We start from the raw sequence: 23,387 nt of genomic DNA on the forward strand, positions 1-23,387 counted from the left end.
GTCCAGTTGAAATGTAGGTTAGATAGGTACATAAATATAAACCCAAATTCACATCTTGGAACCTCTGCTGTGCTCACAAACCTGAATCCTGAGCCACCATAATGCCCAGCAGCAGCCATTTGGATGGCAGGGTGAGGCATAAAGTATAATCTAATCTAAGCAGCAATCAACTTTACTCAATGAGGTCATTGAGCATTATCTATTGATAAAAGGCCATTTCTTTTAAACCACATGGTTGCCTATAACCTGAAAAGAAAGTGAAAGCAAGCGGTTAACATATAAAACAGACTTTCTTGAAGTTGAAGGGCATTCGGGCGAGAGGCACATACGTGAAGGTAATGATTATTATTGTTTAACAACTAAGTACATTTTCTTTGCTATCTTTGAGTATGGTTATCATTTTAGTGTCGTATCAATTTTTATGTATGAATCGTTACTGTTATTGTTATTATTATTATAAACAAGTAATACACATATACATACACCCAAGACACTGTGGTCAAGTTCTATTGTCAAAGTAATGAAAAATAAACTTGAAATATATTATTTTCTTCCATTTCAGAGTCATTACTTGGAGTAAACGTCACCACTTCTTTACATAGACACTTCAGCTGAGGTAATTTATTTTAACAATTTTTTTATACCGATATAATTGTTGTTTTTAAATATAGCCTGATTATAAGGGATAGAACAGGGCACAGAAGGCATTACCGTATAGGGTCTTTTTGCAATGACTGCACTCAAAGAGAACAGCATTAACATGTTTGGGGATAAGTTAAATAATTTATTTTACCTTCAATGTTTGTAAAACGTAAGGTGCAGTAAACATGAACAGACTTATACATTTTCACTGAAATTGTATATAAACTAAATCTTTCAAGTATATATTAAAACTAGATAGACGTATTTAAAGGGTTTAATATAACACAAAACTGTCCCTATGGCAGTAGTACGCTTATCAAGTATATGCTGTAAACTCATAAGCAAGTACTGTGAGTATTTATTGAGTGGGACAATTTAGCTTTTGATCAAGTGAAAGTGAAAAATGTTTACAGTTTTTAGTTATTTTAACCGTGTACTCTTTAACTTGAACAAACTTTATTTGTTGTATATTTTCTGCAATAACAATTTAACCGACTTTAAAATATTAATAAATGATACAAAGTTTTCCTGTGCAGCACATTTGAGTCAGTATGAGAAGTTGCAAAGCAAAGGGATTTACAATATTATACATAGTTATAATAATAATTTACTATACATGATGAATGTCGTGAAATATTTGATCTCAATTGTTGTATCGATAATGTTTTTACAACAATTTCTTGTTGAAGCCATGGGAAACAAGACCCCCCCACCTTCCCCCCCACCTCCCCCCCCACCTTCTCCAAAAGGTAAGTAACTCAACATGTTTCTAAATATTGCCTAATAGATGAAATCAATCAAAATGGGACTAATGTTTTACTGCAAATGTTCACTTTACTTTTCAGTTCTGCCTCGGGAATGGAGGAACGGTCCTTGGGGGTGAGTTCATTTTTCAGTGTGTGGTGTCTCTGGTGTTTAGTGGCTTTTATTCAAATAACACTTTTTAAAAGCACAACAATGAACCTGCACAAGCCTTTGTTGAGACCCACCTTTGTTATGCAAATGTTTCTATTTGTTGTCACTTCTTAGAAAAATAATGTTTTATTTCTTGGGTCTCAGTGACACCATTATAATCAACTGATTTTCTTTTCCATTGAACAGAAAAAAAGCAGGAGACTCGGAGTTTGTGGACAAATACAAGCCTTATAAAGCTAATGTCGAGCTCAGATGTATGCTTTATGGACCTGTTGGTGCTGGCAAGTCCAGCTTCATCAACTCTGTGGACAGTGCTTTACGAGGCAAAATAGCTGGTCGAGCTGCCACAGAAGGGATCGGTGGCAAGAGCATCACCACAAGAGTAAGAATCCCTTTTCAGTGTTATCATGAATGTCTTACATTGTAACACTTGAAATGTAACAAGTCTTTTATCTAATATTTTACTCTACTTTTAAGCAGGAGACACACCTCTATGGAGGCCCTGAAAGTCATAAAAACCTTTCACAAGACACAACAACAATAATAAACATGAAGTATTTCTTCATTTGGCTCAGTGGTTAGAGCTGGTGCCCCATGCTCTGAGGCTCAGTCCCTGCTGACTCTCTATCTCCCCCTATCAACACTTTAATTCTCAAATAAAATGCTGTTTGGCCCAACAAAAATATGTTTTAAAATATTTGTTTTCGTTGTTTCACATTGTTGTGTTTTGTAAATGTACTTTGTTGAAAAAAAGATATTGATTTTGAAAAAATGTTGTTTTTCATTTTAATGTTTTTTGTTGTTGTTGCATTTTATGAAATGATGTAATGTTTTGACCTTTAAGGCAACCTAACTACCATGTCATTATAACGGGACTTTCTTGTCTTACAGTACAAAGCCTACAAAATCCAAAAAGGAGGACCAGGGACACATTACCCTTTTGTCTTCAATGACATCATGGGCCTTGAGAAGGATGCAGGAAATGGAGCTTGTGTGGAAGACATCAAACTGGCCATGAAGGGACACATGAAGGATGGTTACACGGTACAACTGAATTCTTTAAATCTTATCTCTGTTGCATGTATTTGAGTAACAAATCCCACTGCATGATAAATAGTTTGCACATGAAATATGGAAAACTAACAAGGTTCCAATAGAAACTATTGTATTTCTGATTTCTAATGTTATTTTTTGATTCCATTTAACATTGTTTTTCAGTTCAATCCTTCCTCTCCCTTGTCTGAGAATGATCAATACTACAACAGAAACCCCTCTCTAAATGACAGAGTTCATGTTCTGGTTTGCATCATCCCTGGCAGCATGTCAGGAATGCAGGATGATTCTGTGAGAAAGTTGAGGGAAGTCAGACTTGCAGCCAGGGAGATGGGTAAGGGTTCGGCTTTTACAATAATGCATACAATTTGATCTGACATAAATTACATATTTATTATATTTGTATATAATAAGACAAAATATAATAATGCAATAAAATAACTGTACCAACATTATTTTAATTGATTTTGATTCTGCTCTGTATTGGCAGGGATTCCTGAAATTGCTATTCTCACCAAAATTGATGACACCTGTCCAGAGGTTAGAGAGAATATAAGGAACGTGTATAAGAGCAAGTACCTGAAGAAAAAGGTACGTTTATATCTGACATTTAGTTTGTAGAGAGCTGTAATTAAGGTTGGAATATCATTTTGTTTTACACTGTAATATTGTAACGGCAACATTTCCTTGGATCAGCACTTCCAATTCTTAAATGTCAAATTCTTAAATGTAGATTGAGGAGGTGAGTGGCGTGCTGGGTTTCCCACCAAGCTGCATCTTTCCTGTGAAGAACTACCAAACAACGCTCGAGACAAGTGATGACACTGATACACTGATACTGAGCGCACTGAGACGGATGATTGAATCTGGAGAAGACTTTGTCAACGACCTGTAAAACTACATACTGCTGAGGCAGGTCTTGGTTTTATAACAACATGTTATAAAACCTTTTTGGTCCTGGGAACAAGAATGATAATTACATGAAGTGGGCAATGTAGCTTTTAGGTTTCATTTCCAGCCTGTAATGCACCATATCTATACTATAATAAATGATGGTATCTCTACCATAATGAGTAAATATGAAAAGGCTTTATTTTTTCTTTTTGATGTTGTTAGTTTAGTTTTTTTGACTCAAGTGGTAATTTATCCGGCCATCTCCAACTAATCGATAATCTGAATATTAGCAGGTCAAAAGACATAATTAGTTTCTAAAGTAAAGCTTTACGTTTAGACTTGTGATTACATAAGCTGTACCAGTCACTGATTAAAATATATTTTCCTATTCAATGTTGGACGAGATTTAAATTTAACATTTTACTATGGTTCAGGTAGAAACACAATACATCGCAAAAATATTGGAATTAGCTATTTGTCTTTCGTTATGAACTTTCTTTCTATTCCACACATTACTTTCAAGTAGGTAATTTCACATCTGTCCACCAGAGAGCGCAATTTGAGAGCAATTTGAGTTGTGTGTCAATGAGGATGCAGATCGAAGCTCCATAAAGGGTCAGATTACAAGGGTACGATTTGAGTCTTGGGTGCTACAAAATAATAACTTATGAAACCAAAGTATTTCACTAAACAAATGTGAAACGCTTTGTAATGCATTTTAAAGTCTGTAACTCCTTTAAAAAATCTATAAAATAAATAATATATAATCTCTTAGCCCTAACACTAACCCTATATAGTATATACAAGTGTGAATATAACATATAATTAAAACTACATTTAAGTAAATTAAAGGAGGAAGGCCTTAAACAAGAAGAGACAATCTAACATATTATAGAAAATGAGGACTGTGACATCCACCACTTGCTTTTTTGTTACAGAAAGGATTATGATGTTTTGGTAGAAAAAATATAGAAATGTGTCAATGCTCTCCTTTTACTGGACACCTAACTCTAATCCTCTAATAACTCCTAATATGAATAGCCGAGTATTGATTTCTAATACTGTGAGTATTTATTGGGTGGGACAATTTAGCTTTTGATCAAGTGAAAGTAAAAAATGTTTACAGTTTTTAGTTATTTTACCTTTGTATTTTTTTAACTTGAACAAACTTTATTTGTTGTATAGTTTCTGCAGTAACAATTGAACCGACTTTAAGATATTAATAAATGATAACAAGTTTTCCTATGCAGCACATTTGAGTCAGTATGAGACGCTGCAAAACGAAGTGATTTACAATATTATACATAATGATAATAATACTTTGCTATCCATGATGAATGTTGTGAAATATTTGATCTCAAATGTTGTATTGATAATGTTTTTACAACAATTTATTGTTGAAGCCATGGGAAACACACATCGACATCCCCCTCCCCCTCCCCCCTCCCCCTCCCCCTCCACCCCCCCCCCCCCCCCCCCCCCCCCACCTTCTCCAACAGGTAAGTAACTCAACGTTTTTCTAAATATTGCCTAATAGATCAAATCAATCAAAATGGGACTAATGTTTTACTGCAAATGTTCACTTTACTTTTCAGTTCTGCCTCAAGAATGGAGGAACGTTCCTTGGGGGTGAGTTCATTTTTCAGTGTGTGGTGTCTCTGGTGTTTAGTGGCTTTTATTCAAATAACACTTTTTAAAAGCACAACAATGAACCTACACACTCCTTTGTTGAGACCCACCTTTGTTATGCAATTTTTTCTATTTGTTGTCACTTTTCATAATCATGGTGGGTTCTTTTCTTGGTTCTCAGTGACACCATTATGCAAAATTGATAATAATTTGATCTAAACTATAGTTTAATGTTTTTCCATTCAATAGAAACAAAGTGAGAAAGTTGCAGATTGTGAAGGAATACCAGCCTTTTAAGGAGGATGTCCAGCTCAGATTTATGCTTTATGGACCTGTTGGTGCTGGCAAGTCCAGCTTCATCAACTCTGTAGAAAGTGTTTTACGAGGCAAAATAACTGATCGAGCAAAAACAGATGGGATCGGTGGCAAAAGCTTCACCACAAGTGTAAGAATCCCTTTTCAGTGTTATCATGAATGTCTTACATTGTAACACTTGAAATGTAACAACTCTGTTATCTATTATATTATTTTACTTTTAAGCAGGAGACACACTGCTATGGTGGCCATGAAAGTCAAAACATAAAAACCTTTCACAAGACACAACGACAATTAAAAAACATGAAGTATTTCTTTATTTGGCTCAGTGGTTAGAGCTGGTGCCCCATGCTCTGAGGCTCAGTGGAGGAAGATGCACGTTTGAATCTGGCTGTGGTCCTTTAACACATATCATCCTCTCTATCTCCCCCGTTGTTTCACATTGTTGTGTTTTGTAAATGTACTTTGTTAAAAAAAAATATTGATTTAAAAAATGTTGTTTTTCATTTGAATGTTTTTGTTGTTGTTGCATTTTATGAAATGATGTAATGTTTTGACCTTTAAGGCAACCTAACTACCATGTCATTATAACGGGACTTTCTTGTCTTACAGTACAAAGCCTACAAAATCCAAAAAGGAGGACCAGGGACACATTACCCTTTTGTCTTCAATGACATCATGGGCCTTGAGAAGGATGCAGGAAATGGAGCTTGTGTGGAAGACATCAAACTGGCCATGAAGGGACATGTGAAGGATGGTTACAAGGTACAACTGAATTCTTTAAACCTTATCTCTGTTGCATATATTTGAGTAACACAATCCCACTGCATGATAAATGTTTTGCACATGAAATATGGAAAGCTAACAATGTTCCAATACAAACTATTGTATTTCTGATTTCTAATGTAATTGTTTGATTCAATTTAACATTGTTTTCCAGTTCAATCCTATCTCTACCTTGACTGAGAATAACCAAGACTACAACAGAGACCCCTCTCTAAATGACAGAGTTCATGTTCTGGTTTGCATCATCCCTGGCAGCATAGCAGGATTGCAGGCTGATTCTGTGAGAAAGTTGAGGGAAGTCAGACTTGCAGCCAGGGACATGGGTAAGGGTTAGGCTTTTACAATAATACATACAATTGCAAATGATGTATTATACTTTGAAATAATATGTATTATGATATATAACATATATAATATTAAAATAACCTGTCCAACATTATTTGAACTTATTTTGATTCTGCTCTGTATTGGCAGGGATTCCTGAAATTGCTATTCTCACCAAAATTGATGAAGCCTGTCCAGAGGTCGGCAAGGATATAAGGAACGTGTATAAGAGCAAGCACTTGAAGAACAAGGTACGTTTATATCTGTAATTCAGTTTGTAGAGAGCTGTAATTAAGGTTGGAATATCATTTTGTTTTACACTGTAATATTGTTACAGCAAAATCTCCTTGGATCACCACTTTCATTTCTTAAATGTCAAATTCCTAAATGTAGATTGAGGAGGTGAGTGGCGTGCTGGGTTTCCCACCAAGCTGCATCTTTCCTGTGAAGAACTACCACTCAGAGCTCGAGACAAGTGATGACACTGATACACTGATACTGAGCGCACTGACACGGATTATTCAATCTGGAGAAGACTTTGTCAACGACCTGTAAAACGACATACTGCTGAGGCAGGTCTTTTTTTATAACACTATGTAAAAAGGTCCTGGGAACAAGAATGGTAATTACATGAAGTGGGTAATTTAGCTTTTAGGTTTCATTTGCAGCCTGTAATGCACCATATCTATACTATAATAAATGATTGTATCTTAATGAGTAAATATGAAAAGGCTTTATTTTTTCTTTATGATGTTGTTAGTATAGTTTTTTTGACTCAAGTGGTAATTTATCCGGCCATCTCCAACTAATCGATAATCTGAATATTAGCAGGTCAAAAGACATATTATTTTTCTAAAGTAAAACTTTACGTTTAGACTTGTGATTACATAAGCTGTACCTGTCACTGATTAAAATATATTTTCCTATTCAATGTTGTACGAGATTGAAATTGAACATTTTCCTATGGTTCAGGTAGAAACACAATACATCGCAAACATATTGGAATTAGCTATTTGTCTTTTGTTATGAACTTTCTTTCTGTTCCACACATTACTTTCAAGTAGGTAATTTCACATCTGTCCACCAGAGAGCGCAATTTGAGAGCAACTTGAGTTGTGTGTCAATGAGGATGCAGATCGAAGCTCCATAAAGGGTCAGATTACAAGGGTCCGATTTGAGTCTTGGGTGCTACAAAATAATAATTTATGAAACCAAAGTATTTCACTAAACAAATGTGAAACGCTTTGTAATGCATTTTAAAGTCTGTAACTCCTTTAAAAAATCTATAAAATAAATAATACATAATCTCTTAGCCCTAACACTAACCCTATATTATATACAAGTGTGAATATAACATATAATTAAAACTACATTTAAGTCAATTAAAAGAGAAAGGCCTTAAACAAGAAGAGACAATCTAACATATCATAGAAAATGAGGACTGTGATATCAACCACTTGTTTTTTTTGTTATAGAAAGGATTATGATGTTTTGATAGAAAAAATATGGAAGTGTGTCAATGCTCTCCTTTTACTGGACCCCTAACTCTAATCCTCTAATAACTCCTAATATTAACAGTCTCTGTATTGATTTCTAATCTACTGTTCATAGACCTGCTCTTATTAGTGAAACACTGAGCGGTAAAACACCACAGCAACATGGCAGTCTCTGCTCATGTCACTGCTTAGAGAGAGCGAGGGCTTCATACGTAAGACAATAGGAAGAACACTGATAAAGCATCAACCAATCGATAACACAGAGACCACAGCCTGTTCCTCTCAGAGGGGATGCAGAGTTGGATGGTGCATGGGTCGAGGACCACATGCAATCACTTGACCCTCTATCTATCTGCAGGAATACTGGTGACATGTTTTGATAAGTCATTGGGTGTGGCTGTGCTAGGCGATAGAGAGAATATATGCAACAGCAGAGTTCAGATAGGCATTGAGCTTCATAGTACTGCAGCAGGTACTGCCACTCTGCTCTCAGAGAAACAAAAATAGCAATCTGCCCGAAAATAGTCACATCAGCATCTATATAGAATTATTTTGGATCCATTGCTAATCCGAAACTGCTAAAACTTTTGAACTGTGGTAATCTGGAGGGTTTTTCTCGCTTATTTTCAACAGGGAGTGTTCATATCCATTCAATGTGTGACACACCCATCCTGCATCAGATTAAAAACATTCAAAAGAAAAGAAAAAAAAATTGAAAGGGTGTTAAAACATTTATAGCTGCAGGTCCTCACACAAAACACTACAATGTAAATAACACTGAGCAGGATTCAACAACTGACAAGTTAAGGCAACTATGTCTCATTCACAAGTTTAGGAACGTCAACTTGTAATTATGAACAACTTTTCACTGCTTTTTATTTTCCCCCAAGAAACTGTGGTCAAATGATATTGCCAAATTAGTGAAAAGGAAACTTAACAAAATAAATAAAGTGTAATATAGTCATTTGTGAATCACTAAAGATAAATCAGCTTTACCTCAGGAGGTCAGGAAACATAACATTGTACATTGATAAAGGCAATTCCTTTTAAGTCACATGTGTGCTATAACCGGGAAAGAAAGTGAAAGTGAGCAACTGTTATCGTATAAAAGAGACTTTACCTGTCAGTTGAGAGGCACTTGGGTTTGAGGCACAAAACTGAAGGTGAGGATTTATATTACTTCCCAATTCTTGTTATGCTATCATCATTTTGATTATCGTTATCCTTTTTGTGTAGTACAGTTATAGAGATAGTTACTGTATGCATGTTAACATTATTTTTATTTCAAACCTTTAATGTTTTGTCGAGCTGCACTTAGAAAAAAGGGAAATATATATAAACCTATATTTTTCTAGCTCTGGGTGTTTATTTGGTTTGATTGAATCTCTTTATAACCTGTACAAAAACTAAATTTGCCAAAAAGCTTCTTCTTTGTAGTGAGCAAGAGTAAATGAAACATACTGTGAAGTATATCATTCTCTGGATAAATACAAAATAAGTCATTTTACCAGAGATTGCTGCTTAGTGATTCACTTAGATGTCCGGGTCTTGGTTTGAATATAGTCTGATCATAAGGCAAATAATGCATTATAGGGTATTTGTTCCTGACTGCACTCAAAGAGAAGAGCGTAACACTCTCCTTTATTCTTTAAATAAAAGAAAGGGGATAAGTGAAATTATTTATTTGACCTTTAATGTCTGTTAGACATATTGGTGCAGTAAACATGAACAGACTTACACAGTTGCACTGAAATTGTAGATAAACTAAATATTTCAAGGCTATTTTCAAAAAGACTTATTTAAAGGGTTTAATATAACACTAATCTGTCCCTATGGCAGTAGTACGCTTATCAAGTATGTACTGTAAACTCATAAACAAGTACTGGGAGTATTTATTGAGCGGGACAATTTAGCTTTTGATCAAGTGAAAGTAAAACTTTTTTACAGTTTTTTAGTTATTTTACCTTCGTACTTTTTAAATTGAACAAACTGTATTTGTTGTATATTTTCTGCAGTAATAATTCAACAGACTTTAAGATATTAATAAATTATAAAAAGTGTTCCTGTGCAGCACATTTGAGTCAGTATGAGAAGTTGCAAAACAAAGGGATTTACAATATTTTACATAATTATAATAATACTTTGCTATACATGATGAATGTTGTGAAATATTTGATCTCAAATGTTGTATTTATAATGTTTTTACAACAATTGGTTGTTGAAGCCATGGGAAACAACCAATCTAGTCCCCCCCCACCTTCCCCCCCACTTTTTATAATCATGTTGGTTTCTTTTCTTGGGTCTCAGTGACACCATTATGCAAAACTGATAATAATTTGATCTAAACTAAAGTCTAATGTTTTTCCATTGAACAGAAACAAAGTGAGAGATTTACAGATTGTGAAGGAATACCAGCCTTTTAAAGAGGATGTCCAGCTCAGATTAATGCTTTATGGACCTGCTGGTGCTGGCAAGTCCAGCTTCATCAACTCTGTCGACAGTAAGGCAAAATAACTCGTCGAGCTACTGTAGATGCACTCTTCCACGGGAGCTTCACCACAAAAGTAAGAATCCCTGAAAGCATTTCACAAGACACAACAACAATTAAAAACCACAGAACTTGTTTTTCTCTGGCTCAGTGGTTAGAGCTGGTGCCCCATGTACTGAGGCTCAGTCCCTGAGGTCGATGGAAGTTTGAATCTGGCTTGTGGTCTGTTAACACGTGTCATCACTCTATCTCCCCCCTATCAAGAGGTTTATTCTCAAATAAACTGGATAATCTGGCCCCCCCCAAAAAAAATGTTTTGCGTATTCCGTTTTTTAATTGTAGTTTGATTTTTTTAAATGTGGTTTTTGATTTTAAGATTTTATTTTTTTATGTTGATTTGTGTTTTTTCTTTTAAATATTTTCTGTTTTGTGAAATTATGTTATGTTTTAAACGTTAGTACAGAGAGTACAAAATCCCAAAAGTACCAGTGACACATTACCCTTTTGTCTTCAATTACATCATGGGCCTCGAGAAGGATGCACGTACAGGAGTTCGTTTGGAAGACATCAAACTGGCCATGAAGGGACACGTGAAGGATGGTTACCAGGTACAACTTGGTACAACACAATCCCACATTGTGGTCATTTTCTACTATCAATATTATGGATGGGATGTACAGTATGAAATATGAAATATGGAAAACTAACGAGACTCCATTAGAAACTATTGTATTTGTGCATGCAAATTATTATTTTGTATTTAACATTGTTTTCCAGTTCAATACTATCTCTGCCATCCTTGAGGATAACCAACACTACAACAGAGACCCCTCTCTAAATGACAAAGTTCATGTTCTGGTTTGCGTCATCCCTGGCAACACAGCAGGATTGCAGAATGATGATAATCCATCACAGTTACTGACTGAGGATTTGGAGACAAAGTTGAGGGAAGTCAGACTTGAAGCCAGTGATATGGGTAAGGGTTGGATAATAAATGAACAAATACAATTATATACATTGTATTTTAAAAGTATATTTAATGTATCATAATTCTAATAAAATATAATAACACAGTAAAATAACCTGACCAACTTTATTTTAATTGAATCTGATTCTGCTCTGTATTGACAGGGATTCCTGAAATTGCTATTCTCACCAAAATTGATGAAGCCTGTCCAGAGGTCCACAAGGATATACAGAACGTGTATAAGAGCAAGTACCTGAAGAAAAAGGTTTGTTTCTATTGGTAATTTAGTTTTAGACAACTGTAATTCAAGTTGGAATATCATTTTGTTTAACACTGTTATATTGTAACAGCAAAATCTCCTTGGATCAGCAGTTTCATTTCTTAAATGTCATATTCTTAAATGTAGATTGAGGTGTTGAGTGGCAGGATGGGATTTCCACAAAACTGCATCTTTCCTGTGAAGAACTACCACTCAGAGCACGAGACAAGTGATGACACTGATACACTGATACTGAGCGCACTGAGAGGGATGATTGAATCTGGAGAAGACTTTGTCAACGACCTGTAAAACTACATTCTGCTGAGGCAGATCTTGTTTTCAACAACAACATGTAAAAAGGTCCTGTTAACAATTATGATAATTACATGAAGTGGGCAAAATGGCTTTTAGTTTTTTTTTTGCAGCCTGTAATGCATCATATCTATACTATAAATGATGGTGTCTCTACCTTAATGAGTAAAGTACAGTATGAAAAGGCTTTATTTTTCCTATATTTGATGTTTTCTTTGCATTATGTGTCAAGGAGTGAACTCTGAGGCATGAACTCAAATGCACGACTCAAACTCAGACTCAGGAGAGGTTCAAAATAAAGACTTTACTGGAATTAACACAGTAACAAAAACAGGGAATAACAATAACTCTCTTTCGAGGAAAAACAATGACAATACTCTGAAGCTTAGAGGTACGTAACACGTCTGTGGAGTAAGCTTGCTCAAAGTCCTGAATGAGGAAACAAACCGACAATGGACAGGAGGGAACTAGCAGAATATATACACAGGGTAAGGGGAACAGGTGGAAACAATCAGGGCGGGGAAAACAAACAAAGACGCAGGAGACAGATAGGGGCGGGGAGTGGAGGCCTGAAATGAGAGGGAGAATTACTATTCAAAATAAAACATAAAGCACAGGACAGAAGGACATGACAAAACTAACATAAAGAATAAACTTTCACAATAAGTTTCTTAGACATGACATTATGGTATTGTTAGTTATGCTTTTTTGATTCAGGTGGTAATTTATATTGCCGTCTCCAGGTAATCGAGAATCTGAATATTCGTAGGTCGAAGATGATTTGGTTGACACGTGTTCAGATTAATGATAACATATGCTGTACCTGTCATTGATTAAAAAGTGTTTTGTATATAATGATACTTTTTTAATGTAACCAGATCATATTCATCAAATAATGATAACATCAATATTTTTAAATTACATAATAAACATAATTGTTTCAATCACGACAACAGATCAGAGCAGTTCTGTGATTTGCAGCTCATTCAGATCAAAGCAGCTTCACTTGTCTCTAAGAAAACCCTCGTCAGATTTTAAAACATGCATGTGATTACACTCTCAAAAACAATACATGGTGTTTCTTATTTTTGCTTGCATTAAATGGTTCAACAATGATGTACATTAATTGTTTAAAATATTTGGTGTATCCATATTTTGTTGTTACATTGGGAGGGTGCAAAGTCATGATAATCAGTGCCTGTTTTATACAGTGGGCCTATTCTAGGATGGTTACATGTTAATGCTTTGATTTCTGTAAAGATGAAGATGAAGCTGTTGATCTACAATCATTTGATTCTCACCAATAATATTTTGAGCAATAAATGCATTCACACATTCAATTGTGACTTAGTGTGTACTGTAGTCGTTTGGTGTAAATCCTCATTGCTGAAAAAGTAAGGTTGAAACATATGTATTCAAACTTTATATGAATGTAAAGGATAGTCAAGGCAGCACATTTATTTGGTCTCTGCTGTTTTGCTTCTAACGCTATGGCCTAAAATGAATAATTGTACCGTATGGTTTAACAACAGCAAACTTGACATTTCACTCAGTAACAATGCCTCTACTTAAATGTCTTTAGAAATGTCCCTCTAATCACAAATGCTATAAACTCACTCAGATTCATTCCAATTTCATGCATTTTCTTTAAGTAGATTTAGAATAAGCAATTTGGAGAAAAATATTATATAACAACTTTTTTTTGTTAAGAAAATGACATCACCTATGTAATGCAGCCACAATAACACTGATGCCATATCACACTTTTGGGATATGAGATTACATTTAATTGAATTTAGCTGATGCTTTTATCCAAAGCTTTTATCGTGTCATTTCACATTTAACAGCAGTATCTTTACTGAATGCACCAGCTCAGCTTCAACACAACTCCCCTGCCAATACCATGATATACTGTGGCAATAAAATATCTTGACTCATAGCTCCACTAACACTTTTCCTCCTAAAATAAACTTCATTGACAAGATACATTCCATACACGATGTTTAGTCTGTATTATTACTTAAATACAATTTCAAACAGTTACTTATCTTAATAAAAAACATTCTAATTTAATTTGGATTTATTGCTACATATAAATTATTTGTATTTTTTCCATACTGCTGCTGCCTCTCGAGGTTAAGAGTAATACTACAGCACATAACACAGAATGACTGAGTGCAATGCAGGAAAATAGAACCTGTAGCTGGAGCCCTGCAAGCCCGCCCCTCCCTTCTCCCCTGATTCTTTTAAATCACATGATGTAAAGGAAACTGTAGATACCACCAAACCAGAATCAAACAGCTATACTGGACACACTTCACATTCAAACCATGTTTTTGTATTTCAATAGTATTCTGAGGTAAACTCATGAGAAAGTGTGTTTCAGTTCTAAAGTCACATTCAGATTCAATTTAAAAATGGGTGTAGAGGTCTGCTGTTGGATCTGACACAGACTAAATGCATTCAGTCATTCAGTTGTGACTATTGTCCTTTGTGAATGACTAAAGAGAAATCAACTTTACTTTATGAGGTCAGTAAACATTAAGTTGTACATCTATAAAGGCAATTCCTTTAAGTCACGGTGTGCTATAACTGAACATGAAAGTGAAAGTGAGCAGTTGTTATCATATAAATCAGACTTTTCCTGTCAGTTGAGAGGCACTTGGGTTAGAGGCACATACTGTAACTGAAGGTGAAGATTTTCTACAGTATTATTTCCCAATTCAGTATATTCTTGTTTTTGTTCAGAAAATGACATCACCTCACTGTAATGCAGCCACAATAACACTGATGCCATATCACATTATTGGGATATGAGATTACATTGCATTTCATTTAGCTGATGCTTTTATCCAAAGCTTTTATCGTCATTTCACATTTAACAGCAGTATCTTTACTGAATGCACCAGCTCAGCATCAACACAACTCCCCTGCCAATACCATGATATACTGTGGCAATAAAATATCTTGACTCATAGCTCCACTAACACTTTTCCTCCTAAAATAAACTTAATTGACAAGATACATTCTTGAGTGAGTAGCTGTTATCATATAAAAGAGACTTTCCTTTCGAGTTGAGAGGCACTTGGGTGAGACATACAGTAACTGAAGGTGAGGATTTCTATCACTTCCCAATTCTTGTTATGCTTTCATCATTTTGATTATAGCTATCCTTTTTGTGTAGTACAGTTATAGAGATAGTTACTGTTTGTATGTTAACATTCGTTTTTATCTCAAACCTTTAATGCTTTGTAGAGCTGTACTTAGAAAAAATATATATGTATATAAACCTATATTTTTCTAGCTCTGGGTGTTTATTTCGTTTGATTTAATCTGTTTATAACTTGTACAAAAACAGAATAGGCCAAAACGCTGCTTGTTTGTAGTTAGCAAGATTAAATGAAACATAATTCTCTGGATAAATAAAAGAAAGGGGATAAGTGAAATAATGTATTTGACCTTAAATGTCTGTTAGAAATAAGGTGCAGTAAACATAAATAGACTTACACAGTTTCACTGAAATTGTAGATAAACTAAATATTTCAAGTCTATTTTAAAACTCCATAGACTTATTTAAAGGGTTTAAGATAACACTAAACTAGCCTTAGCAAGGCAGAATTTCGCTTGTTGAAGTATATAGTGTACATTTAAAAGCAAGTGCTGTGAGTATTATTTGAGAGGGAGTGAATAAAGTAAAACATTTTTTTACGGTTTTTTGTTATTTTACATTTGTAGTTTTTAACTAGAACAAACTTTATTCGTTGTATATTTTCTGAAGTAACAATTAAACAGACTTTAAGATTTTCCTATGCAGCACATTTGAGTCAGTATAAATAAATAAAGGCAATTCCTTTCGACCACATGGTTGCTAACCAGAAAAAGAAAGTGAAAGCAAGCAAACCTATAAAACAGACTATGACTGTCCAGCTGAAAGGCATTTGAACAAGAGGCACATAACTGAAGGTAATGACTTTCCATTACATTTTACCAACTAAGTACATTCTGCATATGCTATCATCATTTTGAGTATCATTTTAGTGTAGTACAGTTATTATGTATGTATATACTGTGATTATTATACTAATCTCTGAATCTTTAATTTACTGCAAGAAATACAAATAAATTAAACATTTATTCTTCTAGTTCCAGGTTTCATGTTACTTTATTTATTTATTTGGTTTGATTAAATTATTATTATTATTATACTTTTTTTTATTTGACATAACTCAACTATCATTTTATATAGGACTACTGTCTTGTTGTTTAGCCTTTGTCTATTGTTAACATCCTGCATGTTTTCTATTAATTGTTGTGTTTTTCCTACCATCTATTACACTTAGCTTTTGATATTTTGTATTTATTTGTCAATATCCCTTCAAGAAAAAAACGAAAGAAAACATTTACTGTCTTTACTATAGAAGTCCCTAACTTCTGTTTTTTAACCCTCTATGGCATGACTTTTTATTTTGGGAGGAAAAAAATGTTTCACCATGTGTTTTAGGAGCTTAGGGGTCCCTGATATTATATCAATTATAAAATGTGACCCCCCCAGACCCCTCAACCAGGGGTTGGTTTGTTGCCTCAGGGCATCAATATGCTACGAGGGTATTGAAACACCAAAGATTTCTACAATTCAGAAAAAATAGAAAAAACAACTCTATATGAATTCAAAACGTTTTCTTTGTGTGTGTGTGTGTGTGTGTGTGTGTGTGTGTGTGTGTGTGTGTGTGTGTGTGTGTGTGTGTGTGTGTGTGTGTGTGTGTGTGTGTGTGTGTCTGTGTGTATGTGTGTGTATGTCTCTGTGTGTGTTTGTGTTTGTGTGTCTATGTGTGTGTGTCTATGTGTGTGTGTCTGTGTGCCTAACCCTATCTTGACCTTCACTGTCCTCACTGTCAGACGGAATAGCCCTAACAGCCTGATCGTTTCCCTTCTGCCCATAACATGTTTTGGTGTCCATTTCCTGTAAATATCAGTAGATGGTAAAGTAAAAACATTGACTAGGTTTATCATTTTTCAGCTGAGCACATTTGCACATGAAAAAGAAACTTGAAATATATTATTTTCTTCCATTTCAGAGTCATTACTTGGAGTAAACGTCACCACTTCTTTACACAGACACTTCAGCTGAGGTAATTTATTTTAACAATTTTTTTATACCGATATAATTGTTGTTTTTAAATATAGCCTGATTATAAGGGATAGAACAGGGCACAGAAGGCATTACCGTATAGGGTCTTTTTGCAATGACTGCATTCAAAGAGAACAGCATTAACATGTTCGGGGATAAGTTAAATAATTTATTTTACCTTCAATGTCTGTAAAACGTAAGGTGCAGTATCTGTTAAAATCTTAGAACACGCCAGGTGAGCTCAAACTTCACCTGTCGGGTTCCTGAGTGATAATTGCACAGTTACTGCGCCTTTACGCGATAGCAGGATTCTCTCTTTTCTTCCAGTTTTACAGTAGTCCCTGTGAAGCTGTACGCTGCTCTTTTTTTTATCAGTTAAAGGTCCAGAGCACATCAGATAACTCAACTTGCCTGTCTGTTGTGTGATTAATCGGATGTGGATGTTTTCATATGGATGATGGGAGCATACTTGGTGCTCATGTTTCTGTTTGTTACATGTAATTCACCCGTTTTGACATTTGCTGTTAACACAATGCTAGTTTATTGCTGAAGATTGGTGGTTAATCATGATTAGTGATTTGTGATTTCAACTCAGATGTGAATGTTTTCATAAGGATGGCAGCTTTCTTTTCAATTTTGCTATGCACTTTGATGTAATAAAATTACAGACCCGTTGGAAATGTTGATGTGATGTCATAATTGCACTTAATGATAATCTTAATGTGGATTTGGCACACTGATTTACAATTTTTTTTTAAATGTCACTTCATATCAAAAAGGTTGCTGACACCTGGTCTAAAGTCAAATAAAGTATCTATCCATCTATCTAATGCAGATGATTTCTACCTCACCCCTCACTCTTATGATCATCTGACCATTTAGTAAAGTAAAAAAATAAGATAGTAGAGTTGCTTTTCTGTTTACTGCTTTAAGAAAGGAAAACTATCTTAACAAAGGTCCAACTAATCACGTTGTGGATGTTTTATCTAAGCAATCGGCAACGGTGATTGAAGTTAAAGACGATAATGTTGTAAAACAGTATGAGAGAGAATATTTACGACAAGTCAGTCGGGGGCATGTGTCTGAAGACTGAGAGAGTCTTACAGTTTTACTTTCACTCTAAGTAAATATTAACTTTAAATGTGGCACTGTACATTTGGACAATCAATTCGTTAATGGTTAGATGGTATCAAGTGACTCTTGACCAAGTTCCATAAAATGTAGCACACTTTAAAATAACTGATAGCAGAACACCTGACAGTCAAGGCAAACATGTACAAACAACTGATTAACCCTGTTCGTAAAGCTTACTTCTGCAATTGCTAAGCAGACAATCTGAACAAAACACTAACTAATTTGTGCCACATCTTCTTATGCTATCATTTTTTAGCTGTTAGCAGCTATTGAACATGCAGGATTTTGCACTGTGTTTTGCAAATCAAACTTATCTGACAAGATATTAACTTTTTATGTCTGTTAAATCAGATCTTTATTCTGCAGCTGGTGGGAACATTTCACATTTACTTTTAAGGTCTCTGTAGTGTCCAGTTGGAATGTAGGTTAGGTACATAAATATAAACCCAAATTCACATCTTGGAACCTCTGCTGTGCTCACAAACCTGAATCCTGAGCCACCATAATGCCCAGCAGCAGCCATTTAGATGGCAGGGTGAGGCATAAAGTATAATCTAATCTAAGCAGCAATCAACTTTACTCAATGAGGTCATTGAGCATTATCTATTGATAAAAGGCCATTTCTTTTAAACCACATGGTTGCCGATAACCTGAAAAGAAAGTGAAAGCAAGCGGTTAACATATAAAACAGACTTTCTTGAAGTTGAACGGCATTCGGGCGAGAGGCACATACGTGAAGGTAATGATTATTATTGTTTATCAAATCAAATCAAATCAGGTTTTATTTATAAAGCACATTTAAAAGCGATTTTTGGTCGAGCCAAAGTGCTGTACATTACTACAAAACACAATAAACGACAATAAATTACAACAGATATATCTTAACAACTAAGTACATTTTCTTTGCTATCTTTGAGTATGGTTATCATTTTAGTGTCGTATCAATTTTTATGTATGAATCGTTACTGTTATTGTTATTATTATTATAAATAAGTAATACACATATACATACACCCAAGGCACTGTGGTCAAGTTCTATTGTCAAAGTAATGAAAAATAAACTTGAAATATATTATTTTCTTCCATTTCAGAGTCATTACTTGGAGTAAACGTCACCACTTCTTTACACGGACACTTCAGCTGAGGTAATTTTAACAATTTTTTTATACCGATATAATTGTTGTTTTTAAATATAGCCTGATCATAAGGGATAGAACAGGGCACAGAAGGCATTACCGTATAGGGTCTTTTTGCAATGACTGCATTCAAAGAGAACAGCATTAACATGTTTGGGGATAAGTTAAATAATTTATTTTACCTTCAATGTCTGTAAAATGTAAGGTGCAGTAAACATGAACAGACTTATACATTTTCACTGAAATTGTAGATAAACTAAATCTTTCAAGTATATATTAAAACTAGATAGACGTATTTAAAGGGTTTAATATAACACAAAACTGTCCCTATGGCAGTAGTACGCTTATCAAGTATATGCTGTAAACTCATAAGCAATACTGTCAGTATTTATTGAGTGGGACAATTTAGCTTTTGATCAAGTGAAAGTAAAAAATGTTAACAGTTTTTAGTTATTTTAACCGTGTACTCTTTAACTTGAACAAACTTTATTTGTTGTATATTTTCTGCAATAACAATTTAACCGACTTTAAAATATGAATAAATGATACAAAGTTTTCCTATGCAGCACATTTGAGTCAGTATGAGAAGTTGCAAAACAAAAAGGGATTTACAATATTTTACATAGTTATAATAAGAATTTACTATACATGATGAATGTTGTGAAATATTTGATCTCAAATGTTGTATCGATAATGTTTTTACAACAATTTCTTGTTGAAGCCATGGGAAACTCGACCCCCCCACCTTCCCCCCCACCTCCCCCCCCCACCTTCTCCAAAAGGTAAGTAACTCAACATTTTTCTAAACATTGCCTAATAGATCAAATCAATCAAAATGGGACTAATGTTTTACTGCAAATGTTCACTTTACTTTTCAGTTCTGCCTCAAGAATGGAGGAACGGTCCATGGGGGTGAGTTCATTTTTCACTGTGTGGTGTCTCTGGTGTTTAGTGGCTTTTATTCAAATAACAATTTTTAAAAGCACAACTATGAACCTACACACTCCTTTGTTGAGACCCACCTTTGCTATGCAATTTTTTCTATTTGTTGTCACTTTTCATAATCATGGTGGGTTCTTTTCTTGGGTCTCAGTGACACCATTATGCAAAATTGATAATAATTTGATCTAAACTAAAGTCTAATGTTTTTCCATTCAATAGAAACAAAGAGAGAGAGTTGCAGTTTGTGAAGGATTACCAGCCTTTTAAAGACAAGCTCCAGCTCAGATTTATGGTTTATGGATCTGTTGGTGCTGGCAAGTCCAGCTTCATCAACTCTGTGGAAAGTGTTTTACGAGGCAAAATAACTGATCGAGCTAAAACAGATGCGATCGGTGGCAAAAGCTTCACCACAAGTGTAAGAATCCCTTTTCAGTGTTATCATGAATGTCTTACATTGTAACACTTGAAATGTAACAACTCTGTTATCTATTATATTATTTTACTTTTAAGCAGAAGACACACTTCTATGGTGGCCCTGAAAGTCAAAATATAAAAACCTTTCACAAGACACAACGACAATTAAAAAACATGAAGTATGTGTTTCTCTGGCTCAGTGGTTAGAGCTGGTGCCCCATGCTCTGAGGCTCAGTCCCTGCTGAGGAAGATGCACGTTTGAATCTGGCTGTGGTCCTTTAACACATATCATCCTCTCTACAGTATCTCCCCCATTGTTTCACATTGTTGTGTTTTGTAAATGTACTTTGTTAAAAAAAAATATTGATTTAAAAAAATGTTGTTTTTCATTTGAATGTTTTTGTTGTTGTTGCATTATGTGAAATTATGTAATGTTTTGACCTTTAAGGCAACCTAACTACCATGTCATTATAACGGGACTTTCTTGTCTTACAGTACAAAGCCTACAAAATCCAAAAAGGAGGACCAGGGACACATTACCCTTTTGTCTTCAATGACATCATGGGCCTTGAGAAGGATGCAGGACATGGAGCTTGTGTGGAAGACATCAAACTGGCCATGAAGGGACACGTGAAGGATGGTTACACGGTACAACTGAATTCATTCAATCTTATCTCTGTTGCATGTATTTGAGGAACACAATCCCACTGCATGATACATGTTTTGCACATGAAATATGGAAAGCTAACAAAGTTCCAATACAAACTATTGTATTTCTGATTTCTAATGTAATTGTTTGATTCAATTTAACATTGTTTTCCAGTTCAATCCTATCTCTACCTTGTCTGAGAATAACCAAGACTACAACAGAGACCCCTCTCTAAATGACAGAGTTCATGTTCTGGTTTGCATCATCCCTGGCAGCATAGCAGGATTGCGGGCTGATTCTGTGAAAAAGATGAGGGAAGTCAGACTTGCAGCCAGGGACATGGGTAAGGGTTAGGCTTTTACAATAATACATACAATTACAAATGATGTATTATACTTTGAAATAATATGTATTATGATATATAACATATATAATATTAAAATAACCTGTCCAACATTATTTGAACTTATTTTGATTCTCCTCTGTATTGGCAGGGATTCCTGAAATTGCTATTCTCACCAAAATTGATGAAACCTGTCCAGAGGTCGGCAAGAATATAAGGAACGTGTATAAGAGCAAGCACCTGAAGAAAAAGGTATGTTTATATCTGTAATTCAGTTTGTAGAGAGCTGTAATTAAGGTTGGAATATCATTTTGTTTTACACTGTAATATTGTAACAGCAACATCTCCTTGGATCACCACTTTCATTTCTTAAATGTCAAATTCCTAAATGTAGATTGAGGAGGTGAGTGGCGTGCTGGGTTTCCCACCAAGCTGCATCTTTCCTGTGAAGAACTACAACTCAGCGCTCGAGACAAGTGATGACACTGATACACTGATACTGAGCGCACTGAGACGGATGATTGAATCTGGAGAAGACTTTGTCAACGACCTGTAAAACTACATACTGCTGAGGCAGGTCTTTTTTTATAACACTATGTAAAAAGGTCCTGGGAACAAGAATGGTAATTACATGAAGTGGGTAATGTAGCTTTTAGGTTTCATTTCCAGCCTGTAATGCACCATATCTATACTATAATAAATGATGGTATCTCTACCATAATGAGTAAATATGAACAGGCTTTATTTTTTCTTTATGATGTTGTTAGTTTAGTTTTTTTGACTCAAGTGGTAATTTATCCGGCCATCTCCAACTAATCGATAATCTGAATATTAGCAGGTCAAAAGACATAATATTTTTCTAAAGTAAAGCTTTACGTTTAGACTTGTGATTACATAAGCTGTACCAGTCACTGATTAAAATATATTTTCCTATTCAATGTTGGACGAGATTGAAATTTAACATTTTACTACATGGTTCAGGTAGAAACACAATACATCGCAAACATATTTGGAATTAGCTATTTGTCTTTTGTTATGAACTTTCTTTCTATTCCACACATTACTTTCAAGTAGGTAATTTCACATCTGTCCACCAGAGAGCACAATTGGAGAGCAATTTGAGTTGTGTGTCAATGCAACCCTGTCTCCTAGAAATTACGTTCCCACAAAACTAAACTGCATTCTCAAATACGTTTCGCAAGAAACGTATTTCCTTCCACGTTACGTTTGTTATGAACATATCTTAAATACGTTTATTTTCTACATATCTTCTAGAAACCTATTTTCTCTCACATGACGTTTGTTATGAACGTATCTTAAATACGTTTGCTTTCTACCTATATTTGCCATTTCTTTTCTAGCTTATAATAATGATAATAGTCATTTATTAATATCATTTTAGAGCAAACTTATTTTCGCGCTGGCTGGCGGCTGACTTTTCAGTTGACCAAATCCGTTATTATGCTGGTTAATGGTTAATAATCACAATATTGTTTGTAGTCGTTTCATACAGCATTCTCAATTACGTTTAACAAGAAACGTCTTTTGTCCCACGTTACGT

General features: G+C 34.8%; 3 protein-coding genes across 7 annotated transcripts; all 3 read left to right on the forward strand.

Moving 5' to 3' along the window:
* Positions 1 to 252: 252 nt before the first annotated feature.
* Positions 253 to 13,420, forward strand: LOC117492944 (interferon-induced protein 44-like). Of its 5 annotated transcripts, XM_034143379.1 has the most exons (10): positions 256 to 335; positions 563 to 616; positions 1,332 to 1,391; positions 1,488 to 1,521; positions 1,744 to 1,939; positions 2,449 to 2,601; positions 2,776 to 2,944; positions 3,101 to 3,201; positions 3,344 to 3,551; positions 12,138 to 13,420. In XM_034143379.1, the coding sequence occupies exons 3-9, from the start codon at positions 1,334 to 1,336 to the stop codon at positions 3,503 to 3,505; spliced, it is 873 nt and encodes a 290-aa protein (XP_033999270.1). In that variant the 5' UTR covers positions 256 to 335; positions 563 to 616; positions 1,332 to 1,333; the 3' UTR covers positions 3,506 to 3,551; positions 12,138 to 13,420. The 5 variants fall into 5 exon arrangements, with proteins under 5 accessions (XP_033999271.1, XP_033999270.1, XP_033999269.1 ...); XM_034143380.1 differs by lacking the exons at positions 3,344 to 3,551; positions 12,138 to 13,420 and adding an exon at positions 6,952 to 7,489 and having other exon boundaries at positions 253 to 335; XM_034143378.1 differs by lacking the exons at positions 3,101 to 3,201; positions 3,344 to 3,551; positions 12,138 to 13,420 and adding exons at positions 6,709 to 6,809; positions 6,952 to 7,489 and having other exon boundaries at positions 265 to 335.
* LOC117492951 (interferon-induced protein 44-like) lies at positions 10,522 to 13,202 on the forward strand. Its single transcript, XM_034143387.1, has 5 exons — positions 10,522 to 10,618; positions 11,001 to 11,150; positions 11,320 to 11,518; positions 11,674 to 11,774; positions 11,916 to 13,202. Exons 2-5 carry the CDS (start codon positions 11,064 to 11,066, stop codon positions 12,075 to 12,077), a joined length of 549 nt encoding a protein of 182 aa, XP_033999278.1. The 5' UTR covers positions 10,522 to 10,618; positions 11,001 to 11,063; the 3' UTR covers positions 12,078 to 13,202.
* A 5,785-nt stretch (positions 13,421 to 19,205) lies between the features above and the next one.
* On the forward strand, positions 19,206 to 22,764 carry LOC117492950 (interferon-induced protein 44-like). The gene is made up of 7 exons (XM_034143386.1): positions 19,206 to 19,487; positions 20,200 to 20,260; positions 20,357 to 20,390; positions 21,330 to 21,482; positions 21,658 to 21,826; positions 21,978 to 22,078; positions 22,221 to 22,764. The coding sequence occupies exons 2-7, from the start codon at positions 20,202 to 20,204 to the stop codon at positions 22,380 to 22,382; spliced, it is 678 nt and encodes a 225-aa protein (XP_033999277.1). The 5' UTR covers positions 19,206 to 19,487; positions 20,200 to 20,201; the 3' UTR covers positions 22,383 to 22,764.
* The last annotated feature ends 623 nt before the right edge of the window (positions 22,765 to 23,387 follow it).

Source organism: Trematomus bernacchii, unplaced genomic scaffold, assembly GCF_902827165.1.
Source record: "Trematomus bernacchii unplaced genomic scaffold, fTreBer1.1, whole genome shotgun sequence".
NCBI classification, from domain to species: Eukaryota; Metazoa; Chordata; class Actinopteri; order Perciformes; family Nototheniidae; genus Trematomus; species Trematomus bernacchii.

What these genes read in the sequence shown, in the direction of transcription:
- LOC117492944 (XM_034143380.1), top strand. Translation starts at nt 1,334, where the DNA reads ATGGGAAACAAGACCCCCCCACCTTCCCCCCCACCTCCCCCCCCACCT. An exon ending in GCAAGAGCATCACCACAAGA is followed by an intron (nt 1,940 to 2,448) that starts GTAAGAATCCCT and finishes CTTGTCTTACAG; the next exon opens with TACAAAGCCTACAAAATCCA. An exon ending in GCAAGTACCTGAAGAAAAAG is followed by an intron (nt 3,202 to 6,951) that starts GTACGTTTATAT and finishes TCCTAAATGTAG; the next exon opens with ATTGAGGAGGTGAGTGGCGT.
- LOC117492951 (XM_034143387.1), top strand. Translation starts at nt 11,064, where the DNA reads ATGGGCCTCGAGAAGGATGCACGTACAGGAGTTCGTTTGGAAGACATC. An exon ending in ACGTGAAGGATGGTTACCAG is followed by an intron (nt 11,151 to 11,319) that starts GTACAACTTGGT and finishes ATTGTTTTCCAG; the next exon opens with TTCAATACTATCTCTGCCAT. An exon ending in GCAAGTACCTGAAGAAAAAG is followed by an intron (nt 11,775 to 11,915) that starts GTTTGTTTCTAT and finishes TCTTAAATGTAG; the next exon opens with ATTGAGGTGTTGAGTGGCAG.
- LOC117492950 (XM_034143386.1), top strand. Translation starts at nt 20,202, where the DNA reads ATGGGAAACTCGACCCCCCCACCTTCCCCCCCACCTCCCCCCCCCACC. An exon ending in ACGTGAAGGATGGTTACACG is followed by an intron (nt 21,483 to 21,657) that starts GTACAACTGAAT and finishes ATTGTTTTCCAG; the next exon opens with TTCAATCCTATCTCTACCTT. An exon ending in ACTTGCAGCCAGGGACATGG is followed by an intron (nt 21,827 to 21,977) that starts GTAAGGGTTAGG and finishes CTGTATTGGCAG; the next exon opens with GGATTCCTGAAATTGCTATT.